Source organism: Anabrus simplex, chromosome 5 (genome assembly GCF_040414725.1).
Source record: "Anabrus simplex isolate iqAnaSimp1 chromosome 5, ASM4041472v1, whole genome shotgun sequence".
NCBI lineage: Eukaryota > Metazoa > Arthropoda > Insecta > Orthoptera > Tettigoniidae > Anabrus > Anabrus simplex.
In genome coordinates this window covers 43,748,615-43,769,899 of record NC_090269.1, presented here as the reverse complement: position 1 = coordinate 43,769,899, position 21,285 = coordinate 43,748,615, and the positions used below count along the sequence as shown (strand labels likewise).

General features: G+C 38.4%; 1 protein-coding gene across 3 annotated transcripts in view; it reads left to right on the top strand.

Annotated features, from left to right (window-relative positions):
- Rexo5 (RNA exonuclease 5) overlaps positions 1-21,285 on the top strand; it is a 164,989-nt gene that overhangs the window by 27,666 nt on the left and 116,038 nt on the right. For all 3 annotated transcript variants that reach the window (XM_067146856.2, XM_067146858.2, XM_067146857.2), the window contains 2 exons: positions 6,144-6,269; positions 19,208-19,396. In XM_067146856.2, coding sequence (XP_067002957.1) covers positions 6,144-6,269; positions 19,208-19,396 — 315 coding nt within the window. The remainder of the gene's footprint in view (positions 1-6,143; positions 6,270-19,207; positions 19,397-21,285) is intronic.

Below are 21,285 nucleotides of genomic sequence, written 5' to 3'. Positions count from 1 at the left end.
TAAGAGGCGACTGAAACGGGCCCAGGGGCTCTCAACTTGGCAGCGTGGTTTGGCAATCACAGGGTCCTTAGCTGAGTCATTCCATTGCTTCCACTTACTTGTGCCCGGCTCCTTACTTTCATCTATCCGGTCTGCCTTGGTCAACTCTTGTTCTTTTCCGACCCCGACGGTGTTAGAGCATGTAATGGTATTAGAGCACTCGAGGCCTAGGGAGTCTTTCATTTTCACGGCTTTGTTGCCCTTGTCTTCCTTTGGCCGATACCTTCATTTTTCGAAGTGTCAGAACCCTTCCATTTTTTCTCTCTGATTAGTGTTGTATAGAGGATGGTTGCCTGGTTGTACTTCCTCTTAAAACAATACACCACCACCACCACCACCACCACCACCACCATACCAATAGTACTAGAAAATGTATGAATCAGAGGAATCCCATGCTGAAGAAGAAAGTTATCTAACTCCCCAGCTATTTCCTGCCAATATTAAGGCAGGCTGTTACACTCGGTACAACCTGTCGAGTTGGCCATGTGGTTAGGGGCGCGCAGCTGTGAGCTTGCATCCGGGAGATAGTGGGTTCGAACCCCACTGTCAGCAGCCCTGAAGATGGTATTCCATGTTTTCCCATTTTCACACCAGGCTGTTCCTTAAGGCGAAGGCCGCTTCCTTTCCACTCCTGGGCCTTTCCTAACCCATCGTCGTCATAAAACCTATCTGTGTCGGTGCGACGAAAAACAAATAACAAAAAAATCTATCTTTGTCGGTGCGACATAAGGCAAATTTTTAAAAAAATACTAGGTATGGAGCAGTAATCGTATCTATCGGAGATGAGTGGCAGCGGAAGACACAAAGCACATCACAACAAACAGTGGTCAATGTAATGTTATTGTTGGTCAATTTTATGAGCTTTCTATATTGTAGGCCTTCATATTTAGTTTTCTTTCGACTCTGTGATATTAGGGCATCTTACAAAATTATTTATAGCGTAGACCAAGGGTTCTCAAACTTGTTTTGTTCGCAGCACACTGTTTCGCTATGCTGAGTATAGCAGCACACCCCAACGTACAACTAACTATGCCTGCTTTAAAGGAATTTCGAACACTACAGAGCAGTCCCGAAAGATTGATAACCCTAGCAGAGAGGGTACATGAACCACTGGAACGTTAGTAGAGAAACATGTCGATCACTCCCAAACCTTAGTGGAGCATATATAAACTAATCAGTGGTCACCTGCAGTCAGTTCAGTACTTCAGTTGGATTCGGAGAGATGTTTAAATGCAATGCAATTGATTGTTGAATAAGTCGCAATATTTGGTGTTATTATTAAACTGAAGTAAATATGCAGATATTGTGTTGTAATATAATTAAACGCCAACGATTAAACAGCTGTGAAGAACATCGGAGTGAAAATAGAACAAGTGAATCACCCGGATCAAGTGTCAGTGAGAAGCCAATTCCGCATCGTTTGGCGCTGAAATTCCTTATATTAAATGGTGCTGTGCGCAGATATAAGGATTCTTATTTATGCTTCCGATTTACATTTACTGAATCTGGAAATTGTGAACTTCTTGCATGTGTTGTATGTGGTGAAAAATTAATCAATGAATGTATGGTTCCAAGCAAACTAAAAAGACACTTGAAAACGAAACAGTCACTTGGAAAATAGATATATAAAGCATATTTAAATTGTTTACTCTCTTCTCAAACCAAAGAAAGCAAGGCAATGAATTGCCGGCACTGTGGTGTGGGGGTAGCGTGCCTGCCTCTTACCCGGAGGCCCCGGGTTCGATTCCCAGCCAGGTCAGGGATTTTTACCTGCATCTGAGGGCTGGTTCGAGGTCCACTCAGCCTACAGAATTACAATTGAGGAGCTATCTGACAGTGAGATAGCGGACCCGGTCTAGAAAGCCAAGAATAATTGCCTAAAATATCTCTTGTGCTGACCAAACAACACCTCGTAATCTGTAGGCCTTCGGGCTGAGCAGCGGTCGCTTGGTAGGCCATGGCACTTCGGCGCTGTTGCGCCATGGGGTTTGGTTTGGTAAGGCAATGAATAAAATTATTACAATTTCAGAAAAAGCGCTAGTAGCGAGCTACAAAGTAGGAGAAATAATCGTCAGGAATATGCAGTCACATGCAGCAGTAGAAACTTTGATTTTACCTGCATGTAAAAAAATAGTTGCTCCATGTTAGGAAAGGTTGCCGAGAGCGAGATATCGAAAGTACCTTTGTGAAACGATACAATTGCTCGCTGCATAGAAGACATGTCAGCTGATATTTAAAAAAGTAGTGGAAAAATTACATGATTGTAAAAAATGTGCACTTTAACTGGATGACTTAACGGACATAAGTAAAAAATGTCAAATAATGAGCTACATAAGATTTTTAAACGAAGAATCATTTACTGAACTGTTCTATCCTGCAAAGAATTGCCTCTGCCATCAACAGGATCAGGCATATATAATTCTGTGACAGGGACACTGGGAGAAAATGGACTGAGTTGGAACAACTGTATTTCAGTGTGCACTGATGGAGCCCCAGCAATGACTGGTCGAATGAGAGGTTTTACTTCAAGGTTGAAGCAAGGTTTTCCGCACATTGGAGCCACACATCGTTTTTTTTACATCGGGAAGCTTTGGTGGTAAAAACCATTCCTTCAGATCTAAGTAACGTAATGAGCTCGATTGTTGAAATTGTTAATTACATTAAAAGTAGAGCTCTAAAAACTAGACTTCTCAAAGTAATGTGTCAGGAAGCAGGAGCAGTTCATGAAACTCTGGTCCTTCACACCTAAATTTGCTGGTTGTCCAAATGAAGTGTACTTTCCAGATTTTATGACCTTAGAAATGAGTTATTACAAATATTTGCCACAGAAAACCTTAGTTTGCTGACTACATTAGCGATGAAACTGTGTTTTCCAAAGTTGCATACCTAGCTGATATTTTTGGACATTTGAATAATCTCAATGCCAGTATGCAGGGAAAGAAAGAGAATATTCTTACATCAGCTGGCAAACTGAATGGATTCTTAAGAAAAATTCAATTGTGGAAGTTAAAATGTGAAAAATTTATATTGAAATGCTTCCTCTCACAGCTGATACCGACATCTGTTCCAGTTGATTTTAGTACATCTTTCTGTTTTGGAGAATAAACTGCAAGAATATTTTCCTTCCTCCAATGTGAACGAATGCGACTGGGTTCGCAATCCCTTTGCCGTTACTGCTGAGGACACAAAACATCTACCATTAGAAGAGGCAGAAGAATTGGCTAACTTCAAGCCGATCAAACTTTGGAGGTGAAATTTAGAGCAAAAACACTATTTCAGTGAAAAGAGTTCTCAGTGTTATCAGAGCAAGCCATATCCTTATTAATACAGTTTTCAATAACATATCTGTGCGAACGGGGATTTTCAGCACTGACCTACATTGAAAATAAGAAACGTGAGTGACTTCTTTCTGTAGACCAAGAATTGCAGGTGTGTGTGTCTGTGATTCCTCCCCACATCGAACAGTTGTGCAAAAGTAAAGAAGCCCACATTCCCCACTAAATTGGAACAATAGTGTAATGTTATTGACAGAGCATCTTATTTTTTGAGTTCTTACTGCATGTAGGCTTACGCTGTTCTGGAATTTTAATAAATAGTATTATACTAAAATATTGAATACACAAACAATTTTTGCACAGCACAGTCCAAGAATTTCACGGCACGCTCTTTGAGGACCCCGGGCATAGACTGTAGTTCTTTATTCTTCAACTTTAAATACCGACTTTCATTAAATTCTATTTACCATTTTCTCGTGACTTGGCGCTGATATGGACTTAGTAACTAAAATCCAAATTCATGAATATCTCTGTAATCATAGCTGGTATGGTAAAAATGTATGAGACATCAATTATCGGAAATTTAATACTATATAACTTTAATTATGTAGTATTTATCGATATGACCACTAATAGCATAAATATTTGAGAATTACATTTTAGGCCTTCCCCTAAACTACTATTTCACTCAGTGTGAATAAAATTATTTATGGCCTAGATTGAAGCGACTTATTCCCAGACTTTGCATACTGATTTTCATTAATGTAGGACCACTAATAACATGAACATTTGAGAATTAAATTTTAGGCCTTCCCCTAAACTACCATTTCTCTCGGTGTGAGAATTGTAGCACTTTATTTCCCGACTTTGCATAGCGATTTTCATCAAATTCTCTTCAGCCATTTTCTCATGATGCATGTACATACATAGATACAAAAAGAAATTATGGAAAATTAAGTGCATTTGCTTATTACTGTGGATATGACCGATACTGAAATACCATCGTTTTTAAATTATAAGCAGTGTACAGACAGAACTCTTATATATATATATATATATATATAGGTGGTTTAACCTTTTTTTCTTAATATTCCCAATCTGTTCAAAATTCTTCTAAAAAGAAAGAATGTGTTAATATTCGTTTCACTGGGTAGAGTAGCTCGGATAGAGGAGCACTGGTCTTCTGAGCCCAACTTGGCAGGTTCAATCCTGGCTCAGTCCAATGGTATATGAAGGTGTTCATATAAGTCGGTCTCATATTGGTAGATTTACTAGCATGTAAAATAATTCCAACTTGTTATAACTTGTAATAATTAATTGCATTCATTGGACATTACTTATGAGCTTGTGTCCGGGAGATAGTGGGTTCAAACCCCATTGTTGGCAGCCCTGAAGATGGTTTTCCATGTTTTCTCACTTTTACTCCAGGCAAATGCTGGGGCTGTACCTCAATTACGGCCGCTTCCTTCCCATTCCTAGACCTTTCCTATCCCATCGTCGCCATAAGACTTGCCTGTGTCGGTGCAACGTAAAACAAATAGCAGAGAGAAAGACATTACTTATGATCATAATTACTATTGGTGTTAATTATTGTGACTCACATAGGATTGAAATAAATGCATAATAATAGTCTGCCAGCTACTCACAACACACCATTGGGTGTAAATGGGCGCGGCCAAGCAGAAATTGGTACCGTTGCTCTTCCACCATAACATTTCAGTGAAAACCCAGTTTCTAAACATCACAGAATATTCCTTTCATACGCGTAGTATGTTATGTACATTCATACATTATTACCACCTTATTGCTTGTTTGTTAACAACAAATACATGTTTTTCAAACCAAGTACCCACACAAGAATGTATTATTGGATGACGGTACATGTTTCCAAATTAAATTATAAACTGCGGATTGCTTAAATCCAGGCTAATTTACCCAGTATATGAATTCTAAACAGCATATTCAAGTATTTTTAACAGCAGATAATAGAATTCGCATCCCATAATCTTCATGGATAAGGTAATTTTGAACCCATTTTGTGCTCTTCAGAATGAAGTTCAAGTTTGCCAACTTCAAGATGACTTTCCGAGTGAAGTCTAGTTGTTTATCTAATTTCCTGATCAACAGTTTAATATTTCATGTTTTCAATGTAAGCTTACTAGGCAGATTTCCATGCTGTATCTGTTGCTTTTATGGATGTCTGTCTTTCTAATGTTGATTTATAGTTAATTTTAAAGTCTTAGCACTAGCAGTTGGTAGCTTGCAGTTTGAAAATAGGAACAATAATGGTATTGGTTTTAAGTCCCAGTGACTACTTTTTGACGGTTTTTGGAGACACCGAGGTGCCAGAATTTTGTCTTGCAGAAGTTATTTTACATGTTGGTAAATCTACCTAGACGAGGCTGAGATATTTGAGCACCTTTAAATACCACTGCACTGAACCAGGATAAAACCTGCCAAGTTGGAGTCAGAAAGACAGCGCCTCAACAGTCTGAGCCACTCAGCCGGGCCGTTTGAAAATAGCTTGGTATTTCTAGGGTTAAGAGACATTTTTTAAGTTTCAAAAAAAAAGTTCAATATTTCAAGTAATTTAAAAAAATTATGAATATCAAGGAATGAAAAAGATGTCTATGATAACATTGTTTTTTTTTTTTTTTTAAGTTGCATGTTGTTAATATACTTGAAATGAACTTAATTTTCAGCCTCTTCTCCTTTTGAACTCTCTGAAACTTTCATTAAGGTCTTCTGCATTCTCAGGTTGAGTTGCACAAGATGTATATGCCGATGTGTGAAAGTAACTTTTCTGTCATAAATTCTTTTGATTTTCAGGCAAGATCAGTGATTCATCATAGTGAAGAAGTAACTCAGTTGTCAAATGCAGATAGAGGTGGAAGGATGAACACATCAGATGGACCTTCTCGAAAGAGACATAAAAAGGATGATGGTCCTCCAAATGTAAGTTATTGAGGCATTTGTAATACAATATGAAAGGTGTTTGAACTACGGGGAGAAGGTATTTCCATACAAAGCACCAGTACTCCGGGTACTTACTGAACTTCTCTTGTGTCATTCTTACTTTGATGACAAAACATAGGTGTGAGTTCAGAACAGAATTATATAGAAAAGAAAATGCCTTCTTGTTGTTTATTTAATGTGATAACAGTAACTGGAGGAATAATATGATATACATACTAAGAGAGATGCAGTTTTTAAGTTAAGGTCCTGAATTTATATACCTTTGTGATAATTTCATTCAGAAATTACAGGACAGAATTAAAAAAATAAAATCAGTTTTCAACATTCATGATATTCCATGATGAAGTGTGTTTGTACTTTGTTGTGCTACTGTTGTTTTTGGTAAGTTACCTCGGTGATCTCAAGTTTGCAGGTTTGATCCTGGCTGAGGCAGACAATTTTTGAAAGGTGGTCAGAAATCATGGCACTCTGTGCTGCCATTGGCATGTTAAAGATCTCTGGCGGTACAGTCTGTATCACCTGACAAAATTAAATTACCTCAGCCATTGCTATTCATTCAGTAGAATTCTGCTTTTGCTATTATAGGTCATTCCATGTTAAGAAAACAGTACCGGCGAGTTGGCCATGTGGTTAGGGGCGCGTAGCTGTGAGCTTGCATCCGGGAGATAGTGGGTTCGAACCCCACTGTCGGAGTCCTGAAGATGGTTTTCTGTGGTTTCCCATTTTCACACCAGGCAAATGCTTGGGTTGTACCTTAGTGAAGGCCACAGCCGCTTCCTTCCCATTCCTAGGCCTTTCCTATTCCATCGTCGCCATAAGACCTATCTGTGTCGGTGCGACGTAAAGCAAATAGCAGGGGAAAAAAAAGAAAACAATATTGCTCTCATGACAGCATTACCATATAAAACAGCTGTGCTCAATAGCCTCACGGGAAAACAGCAGCATATCGTCATTGCCGGGGCAAAACCTCCTATGTGATAATATTTTTGGAGATATACTGACCCGCAGCACATACGTTATGAAGAACGAGAATGCCTTGACAATGTTCACACAATATTGCACCTTAGAGGACAGAACCTTACTAGCTAAAGTTGTAAGCTAAAATATTTCACATAGGAGGTTTTTGTCCCAGCAGCGACGATATACAGTACAGTATATCACTGAAGCACAACACTTAATTTCAAGATAAAAGGGGAAGAGACTAAGCTGCAAATTATTTTTATGAACCCAAGGGGACAGGTGGTTTAGAGGGAGCTCATTTGGTTTCCAGGGCATATTGGGAAAACGGCGGTACATAAATTTGTGAATCAAGTTCAAGATAAAAGGGGGAAGATATTAAGCTACAAATTATTTTTTATGAAATCTACGGTACAGGGGTTGTAGGAGGGCTTATATAGGTTTTTACTGCAACAAGGGTAAACTACTGCACATACAAAACCTCAGTATTTAAGTTCAAGGCAAACTGGGGGAGAAAATAGACGACATAATTTTTATAGACTCGTGGGGTAGGGAACGCAGTTAATTGCATTTAATAAATTTGCCCAAGCAACACCGGGTTCTACTGTGCCATTGTATCGCCCCACAAAAACAATGGTAAGATTTAAATGCCATTGTAGAAAAAGTGGTAAAAAATAAAATGTGCTTAGAAACAATAGCTAAATAACAAAACCAAACTTAGGTAAAAATCATAGCGAATTTCTGTATCAGTTCAGGTCATCTCGTGATGTATCGCTGCACACTACAGCATCAAAATCTTCAGTAACAACTGATGTACAGTACGAGAATATTAGAACGCACACAAATAAATAGGGACATTGATAAGCTGCCGGTGATTCACAGCGTAATGTATTACGCTTTACTTATCATCAATGCCCCACTCCAGTCGGCCGGGTGTGGTTACGCTTTACTGTACTAGAGGAATTCAGAAGGAAAATGAAGGAAAGCACCATTGTGCTTCCTCCCTGCGAATGTATTTATGAAATACAGGATGTTAAGCAGTTAATTTAATAACTCACAGGCAAAAAAGCCTCATCTTTTTTCTGTCTTTCATAATATAAATTGCATGATAATATTCCTTAATCACGAGGAATGATGGGTGTCTCTTTTTAAAAGTTGTTTTTATGTCGCACCGACACAAATATGTTTTATGGCTACGATGGGACAGGAAAAAGCTAGGAGTGGGAAGGAAGCGGCCATTGCCTTAATTAAGGTACAGCCCCCAGCATTTGCGTGGTGTGAAAATGGGAAACCACGGAAAACCATCTTCAGGGCTGCCGACAGTGGGGTTCGAACCCACTATCTTCCAAATACTGGATACTGGCCGCACTTACGCGACTGCAACTGTCGAGGTTGGTGATGATGGGTGTCTAAGAGGGGGTGTGTTCATTCATTGTAGGTCCATAAGAGCAGTACTGTTTTTATTATTATTATTATTATTATTATTATTATTATTATTATTATTATTATTATTATTATTATTATTATTGTTATTTGCCATAGGTTTTAGGGTTAGATATTGCACTTGCTTTATTACATTCTTCATTCAGGTCTATATAACTGTGTTTCAAATTTGTATCAAGACAAAGCAGAGGCCAGATAGATTTTCTCCTGGTTCTGGAGATGTGACAAGCATTACCAACTGCCATCTTATTTCATAATGTTGATTAAATCAAGAATGCAGAGAGAGAAACTTCGATGGTTTGGACATGTTAAGAGGTTGGAAGAGGGAAGGATGCCAAAGCGGATGATGGAGACCCAGGTAGGAGGTAGGGTAAGAGGGAGACCCAAACTAGGGTGGTTGAAAATGATGATGAATAGTATAATTAGAAGAAATCTAGATTGGAAAACAGTCAAGGAGCAACAGTGGTGGTTGGATAGAGAAAGGTGCCATAAACATCACAACCTGGCAGGAGCTGGATGAGGGAAATGGACAGTGATGTAGGTTATTATTATTTATTATTTGTGAAAGGCCATACATCAGTTTTTGGTGAAAACAGGTGTATGGTGGTAAACTATTCTTTGTGGGTAGCACATCCTTTAGTTGTGTAAGGATGCAAGTTTGATCCTTAGAAGTGTATGTAACCATCCATCTCTTTATACCTTTTATTTATGAAACAAAAGTCAACAGACAACATTTCTGTGCTCATTGTTGGGAAAATTGGATCTGCTTTTTCCAGTTGCTTTTTATTTCACAGTTTGAGGTACTGCCATATCTTTTGTAATATGGAGGGAAACATTGTTAAGTTTACTGAATTTGTAGAAATATGTATTTTAGTGATGATGTTAAACTTATAACTTTATGGAAAGGCATAAATCAATTATTCTTCAAAAATGTTTATATGCATCTGGTATTAAACGACATTGTTGAGGTACAAACTTAAGTTGTTAAAACTCACCAAAGACTTGAAAATAAATAAAGGGTAATAAATATATAATTTAAATAATTTTTTTTAAAAATATACAACTTTGTTTATGAAAATGCACTAGTCAAGTATTTTTCATTAAAAAAATGTTTATATGCTTCTGTTATTAACCCCTTAAGCAGGGAGCTCGGTGCACTCCGGCACGCTCCCAGGTGGGGAGCGATTTCGCTCATTGAAGAAATTATTTAATAACTTGCTTAGAAACAACCTTAGACTAAAATGAACTATAGAAAGGCCTTAAGAGAAATATTTACTTCAATATATTTTATTTAGTTGTTGAAAAATCATATTTTAATTTTTCAATAATTTTTGCAAGAACGTGCTTTTACACTGTGAGACCGAGCTTGTTTCTTCCTAATTGCAAACCTGTGGTTTCCATTTATTGAATAACTTATACCTAAGTATTTTAGGCAGTTTATTAACAATACCTGTCTGGACAAAAAAAATTCTCTACATGTAAATTGTAGATTTACAAGGTTTACATGTACTTAAAAGATTTATAATGGAATAGATATAATACAAAATACAAAATTTTCTGTTATTTTGGTTAGCACTTTTGAGGGGTCCAGTTTATATACCTACAATTTATAAGTGACACACACGGACTGTATTACACTGCACTACAGGTAATATTTACAGTATTTACAGTCTTCACAAGGTTATGTCTTTTACAGCTGTTTATTATGATACACATGGAAGCAGATCATGTTGCATAACCTGTCCCAGCTTCGCATACTTTGTATGATTCCATTCTGAAACACGATCATTTTCTTGGTATGTAAACTTTCTACTCTGTCCACCCTTTCTATAACAAGAGGTTCTCATGAACTGACCACTTTGCCATCAGGAGTATAAGCTTCCAAAAATTTTGCTACCAGGTGGTCAGATACTGGCTTTATCTTGTATATTTTGGGAGGAATTTGTCTATTATATGCCTCATTGTCAGAATAATGTATAAAGCTGTAGAGGAATTTAGTCCCGCAGGAGTTCTTTTGCATGCCAGTAAATCTACAGACACGTGGCTGACAGTTTTGAGCACCTTCAGGTACCACCGGATTGAGCCAAGTTCGAATCTGCCAAGTTTGGGTCAGAAGGCCTGCCTGCGCCTCAATCGTCTGAGCCACTCAGCCCGGTGAGGGGATATCTCTTCTCTGTCATCAGCTCGTAGAAAATAGGCGTAGTCAACAAGTGATTGCGAGAAATATGTCCTAATTTAGGTTTCTATACAGTCTCCTGTGGCAACAGTATGCCCATATGAAGCTTTATTTCATTCTTACTTGTCCGGACCCTGTCTTGATCTCAACTCCTTAGTTTCATCATACTAAACTGGGTTTTATGTGCGATTTTCAGCTGGGCATCTTTTGTCTGTTCAGCTATGTTCTGGCATATCTCGTCATTAAAAAAATCCAAATATTTTGCTCGGTTTTGTTTTCCCTAAAACTCCCCCTTTACGTCATGATGAAATTTTGGATCAACTTTCAGTCTAAGTAGACGAAGTTGCACTGGTTGTAATATTATCAGTATTATCGGCACCAATGTCACTGTCATGGTCGCTACTTGAACGGGAATCAAACGTGTTGTCTCTTTCGTGACTACTGAACATTCCCATCAGCTAGGCCTGAACCCTGTACATTCAAGCCTGCAATACTTGTTCCAAGTAAATTCCTGTCAGTTACGAATTCCCCTTTGGCAGAATGTACTTCACTAAGAAGATCACTGTCCTCCCCACTAAATTCCAACATTTTGTTTGTCATGACCCGTAAATCATCTTCCTCTAATGGTGGGGGCTGGTACCTTTTAGACATTTTAGCGGAGAAAATGTAAGAAAAAGAATAGAATAGAACCCCGGTCTCTGCAGTTTGGAAGGTAATCATGAGTTGTGCCTGTATTACAGAACAAATGCATACGATAATAAATTTTGTGTAACTCGCGGTAAACACACACCCCAGTCATGAAGGGAGAACTCAAGACTGGGGATAATAAATCAGGTCTCAGTTCTAATGTGTCATCAGAGAGCTCTGTTTCATAATCTCCAGAAATATTATTGCATCCAAGGGACGATTAGGCGATGAGCTAAAGCTTCAGCGTGAGGCTATTAGGCTTTAGGTCATTCTTGCCCGAACGTAGGTTACGTTCTTTATGATGCAACTCGTGGATGACACATTGGTATTGGGAGAACATAGTTGCAGGTAGGCAACTGGCAAAAAAAAAAAAAAAAAAAAAAGAATCGGCGGATATATCAAGTTTCCCGCCGAACAAGTGATGTGTAGGCATGGATCTCGCTGTATCACCCACCGAATGGGTTAAACTACCTTAAGGATCAACTTTAATCATGTAAACTTGTCATATATATGGCAGGAAAAATTTACAGATTTAGTTTTCATCAATGATGGTCAAGATGATTTATTAAGTTATTTTTTGCCATTTCCAAGCAGTTTACTCTTTTTTTTATGTATGCCCTTTCATAAATAATCAATTCATGTAGTTTAGTAAGATGGCGTCGAGTGAGACGGTAAAGTTGCTCTTGCTACACCCTGTTTGAATTGCAAGTTAATTAGCTGAAAGTGCTAATCCATGTTAAAAAGTTATATATTTAAGTGCCTCAACATGTCTGTAAAGGAAGTAGCTAAGAAGATATCGGCTTTCGAAGATTGCATGAAAGACTTTCAAGCTCGCTTAGACTCAGCAGTCAGTGCCACCAACCCACCGAACGTGCTCCAAGCGCTTGGTGGAGAGTTCCAGGCATTCAAGAAACAGGCCAGCGAAGACATCTCCAAGCTAATAATAATAATTATAATTTCGTGTGGCTATTTCTAGCCGAGTGCAGCCCTTGTAAGGCAGACCCTTCGATGAGGGTGGGCGGCATCTGCCATGTGTAGGTAACTGCGTGTTATTGGGGTGGAGGATAGTGTTATGTGTGGTGTGTGAGTTGCAGGGATGTGGGGGACAGCACAAACACCCAGCCCCCGAGCCATTGGAATTAACCAATGAGGGTTAAAATCCCCGACCCTGCCCGGGATCGAACCCGGGACCCTCTGAACCGAAGGCCAGTAAGCTGACCATTCAGCTAACGAGTCGGACATCTCCAAGATTAAAGGGGAATTGAAGGCTCTGGAAGATCGGCTCCAGAAATAAGACAACGTGTTGGATGAGGCCGAACAGTACAGTCGCTGAAACTGTCTTTTATTGCATGGTGTCCCAGAACAGCCATCCGAGGACGTCTATATTAAAAGGCTGGACACACTGAGAAATAAACTTTCGGTAGAACTTTCAATTCTTCATGTAGATCGCTGCCACAGGCTAGGCCGCCGAAATCGAACGTCTGCTGAAGTGGTCTCACAGGGAAATCGACCTGTCGTTAAGTTCCTTCGATACCATGATCGTGACAGAGTGTGGCGTGCGATGCGAGCTTTGAAGGACAGTGGGCTCATGCTAACTGAGTCCATCACAAGTGTGAGAAAACATATCCTTGATCAGGCAGGGGATTTATGGGGACTGCAGAAATGCTCGACTCAAGATGGCCGCATTTGTGTTTTAAGAGGGAACTAAATTTCAAATATCCATGATGGTACAGTTAAAAAACATTGCAGGGAATAGGATGAACTTGTGAACTTAGAGAAAGAAATTGTGTGTAGTAATTAGTTTATATTTGTGTGTGTGCTTGTTAAAGTCAGTGGATCTACTCACCAGGTTGCTCGGGTAAGCTTATTTTACATCTTACTTAATGTTTGTTTTCATACTGCTTAGTTTCATATGTTTGTTGACCAGTACACCTGCATTCCTCTCCACAGCCCTCACCCTCCCCTTCTCTTTTGTCCCTACCACCTTCAACAGGACTTGTGTTGCAAGAGCAGCTCAGTAGCCACCCGCAGTCGTTACACTGTTGCCACCTAAATGGCCAGTCATTATTAGCTCATATGGAAGAGATTCAGGCTATTTTGGAAGTGAACAATGCACATATTATTGGAATCAGTGAAAGGTGGATGCGTACAGGCATGCCATCATCGGCAGCTAACCTTGATGGATACTCAATATTGCGCCATGACCACATTGACAAAATAGACAGTGGGCTTGTACTTTATTACAGAAATGACCTAAAATGTAAGATAAATTCTTCTTCCGACCCACGTCTTACACTGCAACCGGAATTTATGTTTGTAGAATTAGACTGCCATAAAAAGATATTAGGCTTAATTAGGATTGTATACAAGCCACCTAAAATAAGACAGACTTATGATTTTGAAGAGGCCTTAGCAAATCTTATCTCGGCATATGATGACATTATAATCATGGGCGACTTTAACACTGACCTTTTGAAGCATACTAGTGTCTCGAATAATCTACTGAATTTATTTCTCGCTGCAAACATGACAATTTTACCCCTCAACACTACTAATCACGTTCAGTACTCTGACCGCACAAGTCATACGTTAATTGATCTTCTTGTGACAAATCAACCTCAAAAAGAAATTAAGCACGGACAGATCCCTGCTCTTGGCATCTCTTCACGTGACCTATTGTACGTGTGTTATTCTACACGAATACCTAAGTACAAACCACGCTACATTACAATACGAGACTTAAGACATATGGACCGGAATAAACTATGTCATGATGCATATAACTTGCCTTGGGATAGTATATGTAATTTTCAGAACATTAACTCTAAATTAAACAAATTCATTTCATTGGTACTGGAAATATTTAACAAGCACGCACCAAAGAAACAGGTAAGAATCACCCGCCATTCTTCCGCGTGGCTAACGGCCGAGATAAGATCTGCTATGTCCATTCGTGACAACGCATAACACAGACGATTTCAAGCAGTACAAGATTCTGAGAAACAGAACCAAGCAGTTAATTAGTAATTCTAAATATAAATACTTTAGGAACTGATGAACAATAACAGCCCGAGACAAAAATGGAGTAAAATACGCACGTTAGGTATAGGTAAAGCCGTAGAGCAACATGTACCAAGCATATCGCTAGAGGTTTTAAATGATCATTTCACACGGCCAAGAATAGCCTCTACCTCCTTCCCTAAAAATTCACTACCCTTGTTACAACAGCAGTCTGTGTAAATGTAGAAATGTCAGCTCGAATGAAGTTAAGTTCGAACCCCACTGTCGGCAGCCCTGAAAATGGTTTTCCGTGGTTTCCCAATTTCACACCAGGCAAATGCTGGGGCTGTACCTTAATTAAGGCCACGGCCGCTTCCTTCCCATTCCTAGGCCTTTCCTATCCCATCGTCGCCATAAGACATATCTGTGTCGGTGCGACGTAAAGCAAATAGCTAAATTAAAAAAATTAAAAAAAGAATGAAGTTAAAGGTGTGATATACTCTATTACATCTAATGCCACAGGTAATGATGACATTCCTATATCGCTTATTAAGGATATCTTAGGAGCTGTTCTGCCAGTACTAACTCATATATTTAACTACTGCTTGACAAACAGAGTTTTCCCAGATGTTTGGAAAGATGCATTAATTAGACCCATCCTGAAGAGCTCCAAGTTAGATTCTCCTTCAGATTATCATCCAGTATCCATCCTACTACCCTTATCCCAGGTGCTTGAATGTCTAGTTCGTACACAAGTTACTGAATACCTTACCAAGCATTCCCTCCTTAATCCCTTTCAATCCGGCCTCAGGAAAGGACATAGCACTGCGACAGCTTTACTACGAGTGGCAGATAATATCAGATGTGCAATGGACTAACGGGACATAACTGTACTGACATTATTAGATCTCCGTAGTGCCTTCAGTATTCAGTTACTAGTTCAGAAACTTCGAGAGCTAAATTTTAATAGTGTATCACTTTGTTTCTTTTCATCTTACCTTGAAAATCGCCGGCAACGTGTGACAGTTGGAAATTTGAGTTCAGGATGGCAAAGTAAGACCCTCGGTGTCCTTGAGGGGTCGGTTCTCAGACCACTGTTGTTTATCATCCAAATTAATGATATATCAAAAGCTCTTAAATTCTGCAAGTTGCAAGTGTATGCGGATGATGTACAAATTTACTATCATTCAAAACCGAGTGATATTGATACTGCAATTACTAAAATAAATTCCGACCTTCAACATCTTAGTGACGTTGCAAATAAAAACAGTTTATTAATGAACCGAAATAAGACTCAAGTTATTATCGGTACCAGTGAAAACCTATATTCCCTCAAGCAACAGGGCATCTTCCCAATAATTTTAAGCAATAAAATCATACCCTACTCTACTTCAGTGACTAACTTAGGAATTACTATGACTGAGACCCTAAATTGGACGCAACAGGTGATAAGCACATGAAATAAAGTACATAAATGCTTATATCCCCTGAAACGGTTCGCTAAAGTATTCTCTGTTCGGCTTAAAGCACAAATAATTCGCTCTCTGATACTACCTATATTTGACTACTGTAACACTGTGTTGACTGAATTAACCTGCGACAGTAACAAGAAACTGGACCGGAGCCTGAACAGCTGTGTAAGATATATCTTTAATCTGTGATATGATGCTCATATATCGCCTTATTATAAGGAGCTGTCATGGCTTCGAGTTCACCAGCACCGTGAACTTCACATGCTATCACTTTTGCACAAAATACTTTCCACTAATACTCCCGACTATCTGTCTTCATCTTTTCCTTACCTCTCGTCCTATCATGAACACAATACAAGATCTGGCTCCTCTCTTGCCATACCTATAAACCGCACTGCTGTGTACAACCACTCCTTCATAATCTCTGTGTCTAGGTCATGGAATTTGTTACCTGCGAACATTAGAGACAATCCTTCTCATCGCAAGTTTAAAGTGGTTTGCCACGAGCATTTGCTGGGTTGATCCCGCTGACTTGCTGAATAATTGTTGAGTGAATGAAGGAATGAATGATATGAATGAATGGATTACTGTAGTTAGGCCTACATCATTTAAGTGTACTTTATTTTGTGTATTTTAAAATTAAGGATTTTTTCATTATTATTGTTCCGGGATATCTGTGGAATGCAGAGAGGTGAAAGAAGGTGTGGGCTTGAATGGGTCTAACTACAATATCAAAATTTGAATGAAAACTTTAAATGAAGATTATATTTCTTTCAAAAAAAAAAAAAAAAAAAAAAAAACACCAAGATTAACAAGGTCTTCACTAGGAAAAAAAAAAAACAATGAATCTCAGGTACAATGCCAATTCATTTACAAGGGTGGAACACCCCAGAATAGGGAATTTAACAGCTTTGGGCTTCAAGCCCCAGATTTACAAGTTCTGAGCTACAAGCTCAAGTTTACAAAATTTACAATACAAAGTGAGGAATAATTTAGGCAAGGGCAGAAATCCCCCAATTCAAGAGAACTTTGCCCCAAAAGTTACAATCTCTAGCCTTTCAGAGGCAATCCTCAATATTACAGAATTTTAGGAAAGAGCCTATACTCTGTCTAACATTGACCAAATTTTAACCGCCCACTTAAGGTAGCATTACACGAAACTTTATGATCTCTGGCCTCTTTAGGCACTATTTACAATTGAAATAACTTTTACACAGGGGTATCTATTACCCAACCTACTGGGCCTTCATGGAAAAAGAACAGGTTAGATTAATGGCCCGAACACAAAATGAATGGAGGCGTATACTTGCACTCCGAAATGAAGAATAAAATCCTAACAGGGCTCTCGGCCCAGTGATGCAGGGGCTAATCCCAAGCTACTGAGGTGACTCGTATGAAAGTTACTTTAAGACATTACAGAAAAGAAGAAAAACAGTTGCAAAGTCGTAGTCACCTCGAACCAGGTTGAAGGGGAACTCTCTATCCCCTATTTACATTTAAAGACTTTATGAAATTTTTACGTTAGCCAAACAAAGCGTTAAATTTTAGAAAGGTTAATTACATAGTTAGAAATTCGGACCTTCCCCTTGGATAAGTATGCAGAGACAGCAAGAAAGATAGAATTTAGGTGGCCATTACCTGGCTGTTGTTCTGCCTGCCGAAGAATGAGGCGTCCCACTTCCTGCCTTAACACACACACTCAGAAAGCCGACGATCAGTGAGACAAGGAAACTTGAAAACCTGTGACTTATATACCCTCAGGGAAGGTTCGAGAGGATTCTGGACTAGTCCGGACACACCCTCTCAATTTTATTGGCAAATTCAAAAGTTGCACCCAAAACCGAACAAGAAGCCTGTGATAGGCTGCAAATTAATTACAAAAAAATTTTCATTGGCCAGATTCAAAACTGGCAGAATGAGAAAGAAGTGTTGCAAACCTAGAATTACATAAAAAACAAATGAAAGTTGAGAAAACCTATAAACACAAAATTTCTTTCAATAACAACTTCCTTTACCATGCACTAGAGTGCATGACCATAGTTTTTGGTAATGACATCTATGGAGACATGTCCAAACTTCTTGAAGTAAACAAACACACGGCAAATAAATCCAGGCAACTTCAGAATAACACAGTTACTCAATATTTCAGTAGTGACATTTTCTGATTAAAGTTTCAACTTTAAGTAGTAGTAGTTTCACATTTGTTGGATAGATAGAGTTCATTAAGGCGCTTCTTTTGAATGTGCGGAGTTGAGGTGTACCTCCCGGTACTATTATTATTATTATTATTATTATTATTATTATTATTATTATTATTATTATTATTATTATTATTATTATTATTATTATTATTATTATTATTATTGCTATTAATATTGTTTTATTTGTATTCAAAATTATAAGTTATGTAAATGTATACTCTTCTAGTGGTTAAGTGTAAAAGAGGGCCTTGAGCCCTAACTTCACCACCAATAAAAGGCATTATCCATCTATCTATTGAAAAGAGAATACAGTAAAGTGAATATATAAAATTTGTGAATGAAAATGGCTGCCTTCAAAGATTTAAAATATTTGTGCATTGTTGAACAAGATTGTTATAAATAATAAAACAATTATTGTTTTCAAGTATTTTGCCAGATAAATGTACTACTTAGTACAAAAATAATTTTTTTTGTCTGTTGTCTTAAAGACACTATTAGTTTCTTGAACGAGAGTACTATAACAAATTGGTCTATTTTTAAAGTGTATCTTATTGTCCACATAACAGAGAGATAGAGAAGGATTCAGTAAATCCATTGCAAGAAGAAACAAAAAAGATGCAGTTGGAGCATTGCTATTCGCAGTGCCTCATATTTATGATCATTTGATTTTATGAAGGGAATTTTATTACTGTTGTTATTATTTTATTATTATTATTATTATTATTATTATTATTATTATTATTATTATTATTATTTTAAATTTGATGAAGGCAGCCTCTCCATTGTTTTTTGTATCTGGCATCTTAGATTTGGTACCCCAATCCTCATTATAGATTAGTAAGCTCAAGAGAGATCTGACTACATAGCTATAAACTTCAGTAAATAAATAAGAAAGAAATAGACTACAGTACTCAAGCATTCATCTCAGTTTTCTTTCTTGTCTTTCATTGATTTTGAACTTGGTAAACATTGTGTTAACAGGATCTTCTTACTGTAACAGCAGACCACAGTTGCGTTTCCGAACACACGGAGCACGTGAACGTGCAAGTAAGGGAGGAGCCTAGTCATCCAGCTAATGAAGAATTATCTGCAACTGGGAAGAAAAAGTTGTCTGGTGAGGAGTTCTTGAGATTGAAACGGGAGCTCAGAGAGAGAAAGAATCGTTTAAGGGTAGGTATGTTATAGAATATTTCATTATTCTGTATTGAATAGATTGGTAACAATTTGCTCATGGTGTATTTAAAATATGAATTTGAAATTTTAAAAGTAGGAGATATCTAAGGCCGTTAAACGAGTTGCAGCATGGTATAGGGATTGATAATAGAGGTTGGGCAATTTGGAAGAAATCATTGTGCACTAATCATCTAACAGTAGTGTTAAAGGAATTAAACTAAACTTCCTGCCTGGTGGAATATCCAAGGCCAAGTTGGTGTGTCCCCTCCACTTGTCTAGTAGTTGCTCACAATCATTCCTACTGTGTGTTGTAAAAATATTGACTTACTGATTTAACAAGCTGAATCACCCACTGATTCTTCTCCTGTTCCTCATTGGACATCATCTGCATTACTGGTGTCCACGTGGATGACTTTCCATTGCATTTCCCATAGTCCATCCCACTCTCAGTATTTTTCTTCTATCTTCCTAACGTGATTGCAGTAACCCGTTTAATTTGACGTATGCCATCTAAGACTCTATCACGAAATTGTGTCATATTAATGTTGTCTGCTACATTAGTTTTTCAGTTTATCCCATTCCAACTCTGTGGCTGCGAGTTCACACATGTTTGGTGGTTGTCTTAGAATGCTATGTCCATTTTAAACACTTTTTCCCTAGGAATCCGAATTTCAGTTTTATCGAAAAGGACTGTTTTATTCATGGATGTACCAACAAGGAACCCATTTAACTTTAGACACTCTTACTATGATTCCTTTGCTAGCACTTCTTCCAGGAGCTTTGTTGTGTTCCTTCTGGTGGTAGGGTGCGTTGTATTTTATGATTACACTGACTAGTGATAAATTAGGTACTACTTGAAGAGTGATCCATTTTAAAAAATTCTCGTAGTTCATCTGGCCGAGATAATTGCTAATCGTGCTCCATGCCTTGTATATGAGTGTGCGCAGGGTAAAAACCCGTCATTTATCCAATGTGAATTACAATTAGTCTATTAATTCCACTTATGGTATTCATCACACAATGTATGCCAGGGTCTTGCCAACATTTATGAAATGTTAGGTTATAGTCCACCCACCTTTCTCAAGGAAAAACACTGGCTTCCCATCTGCCCTGAACTGTTGCATTTTCATTAAATAGCAACTTCTCCAACTTATAATGTTGCGTCTGTATACTGGTACCTTCCTCTTAATCACTGAACGCTTCCAAACGAATCCCACATGCCGTAATGTATTCCTGAGAACATCTTTTTGCCAAGGGAAACTGTTTTTTTCCTTGATCGCAGACAGTAATTCTCTAACACTTTGGTACGACTTTGTTTGATTCTAAAGTCTTCCATATTCAGGCGAATCACACCTCTATGAAACCTGTCTACTTCCACTTTCTGTTTACTTGGTTGCTCCTTCATCAGGGATGCTAAAGTACATTCAGGCTTGTCCATTCACTGCTTTCTTATTCGTTGAATTATTGTGGGACTTGTATCTGTGTAAATAGATGTGAGCTTGCATCCGGGAGATAGTGGGTTCGAATCCCACTGTCGGCAGCCCTGAAGATGGTTTTCCGTGGTTTCCCATTTTCATGCCAGGCAAATGCTGGGGCTGTACCTTAATTAAGGCCACGGCCGCTTCCTTCCAACTCCTAGGCCTTTCCTATCCCATCGTCACCGTAAGACCTATCTGTGTCGGTGCAACGTAAAGCAACTAGCAAGAAAACAAATTTTATTAGGGTATGCTATAGGTACTAACAGAGTGCCTCAATTGCACTCAGACACACAACTCTGTATTGCATTTGTAATAACTTTTCCTTCTCTGATCCAAATTAAATGACTTGATGATACACCTTGTGAGCGTCTAGAAACTTCGCCCATTGTGACAACGTAAAGCTAATAC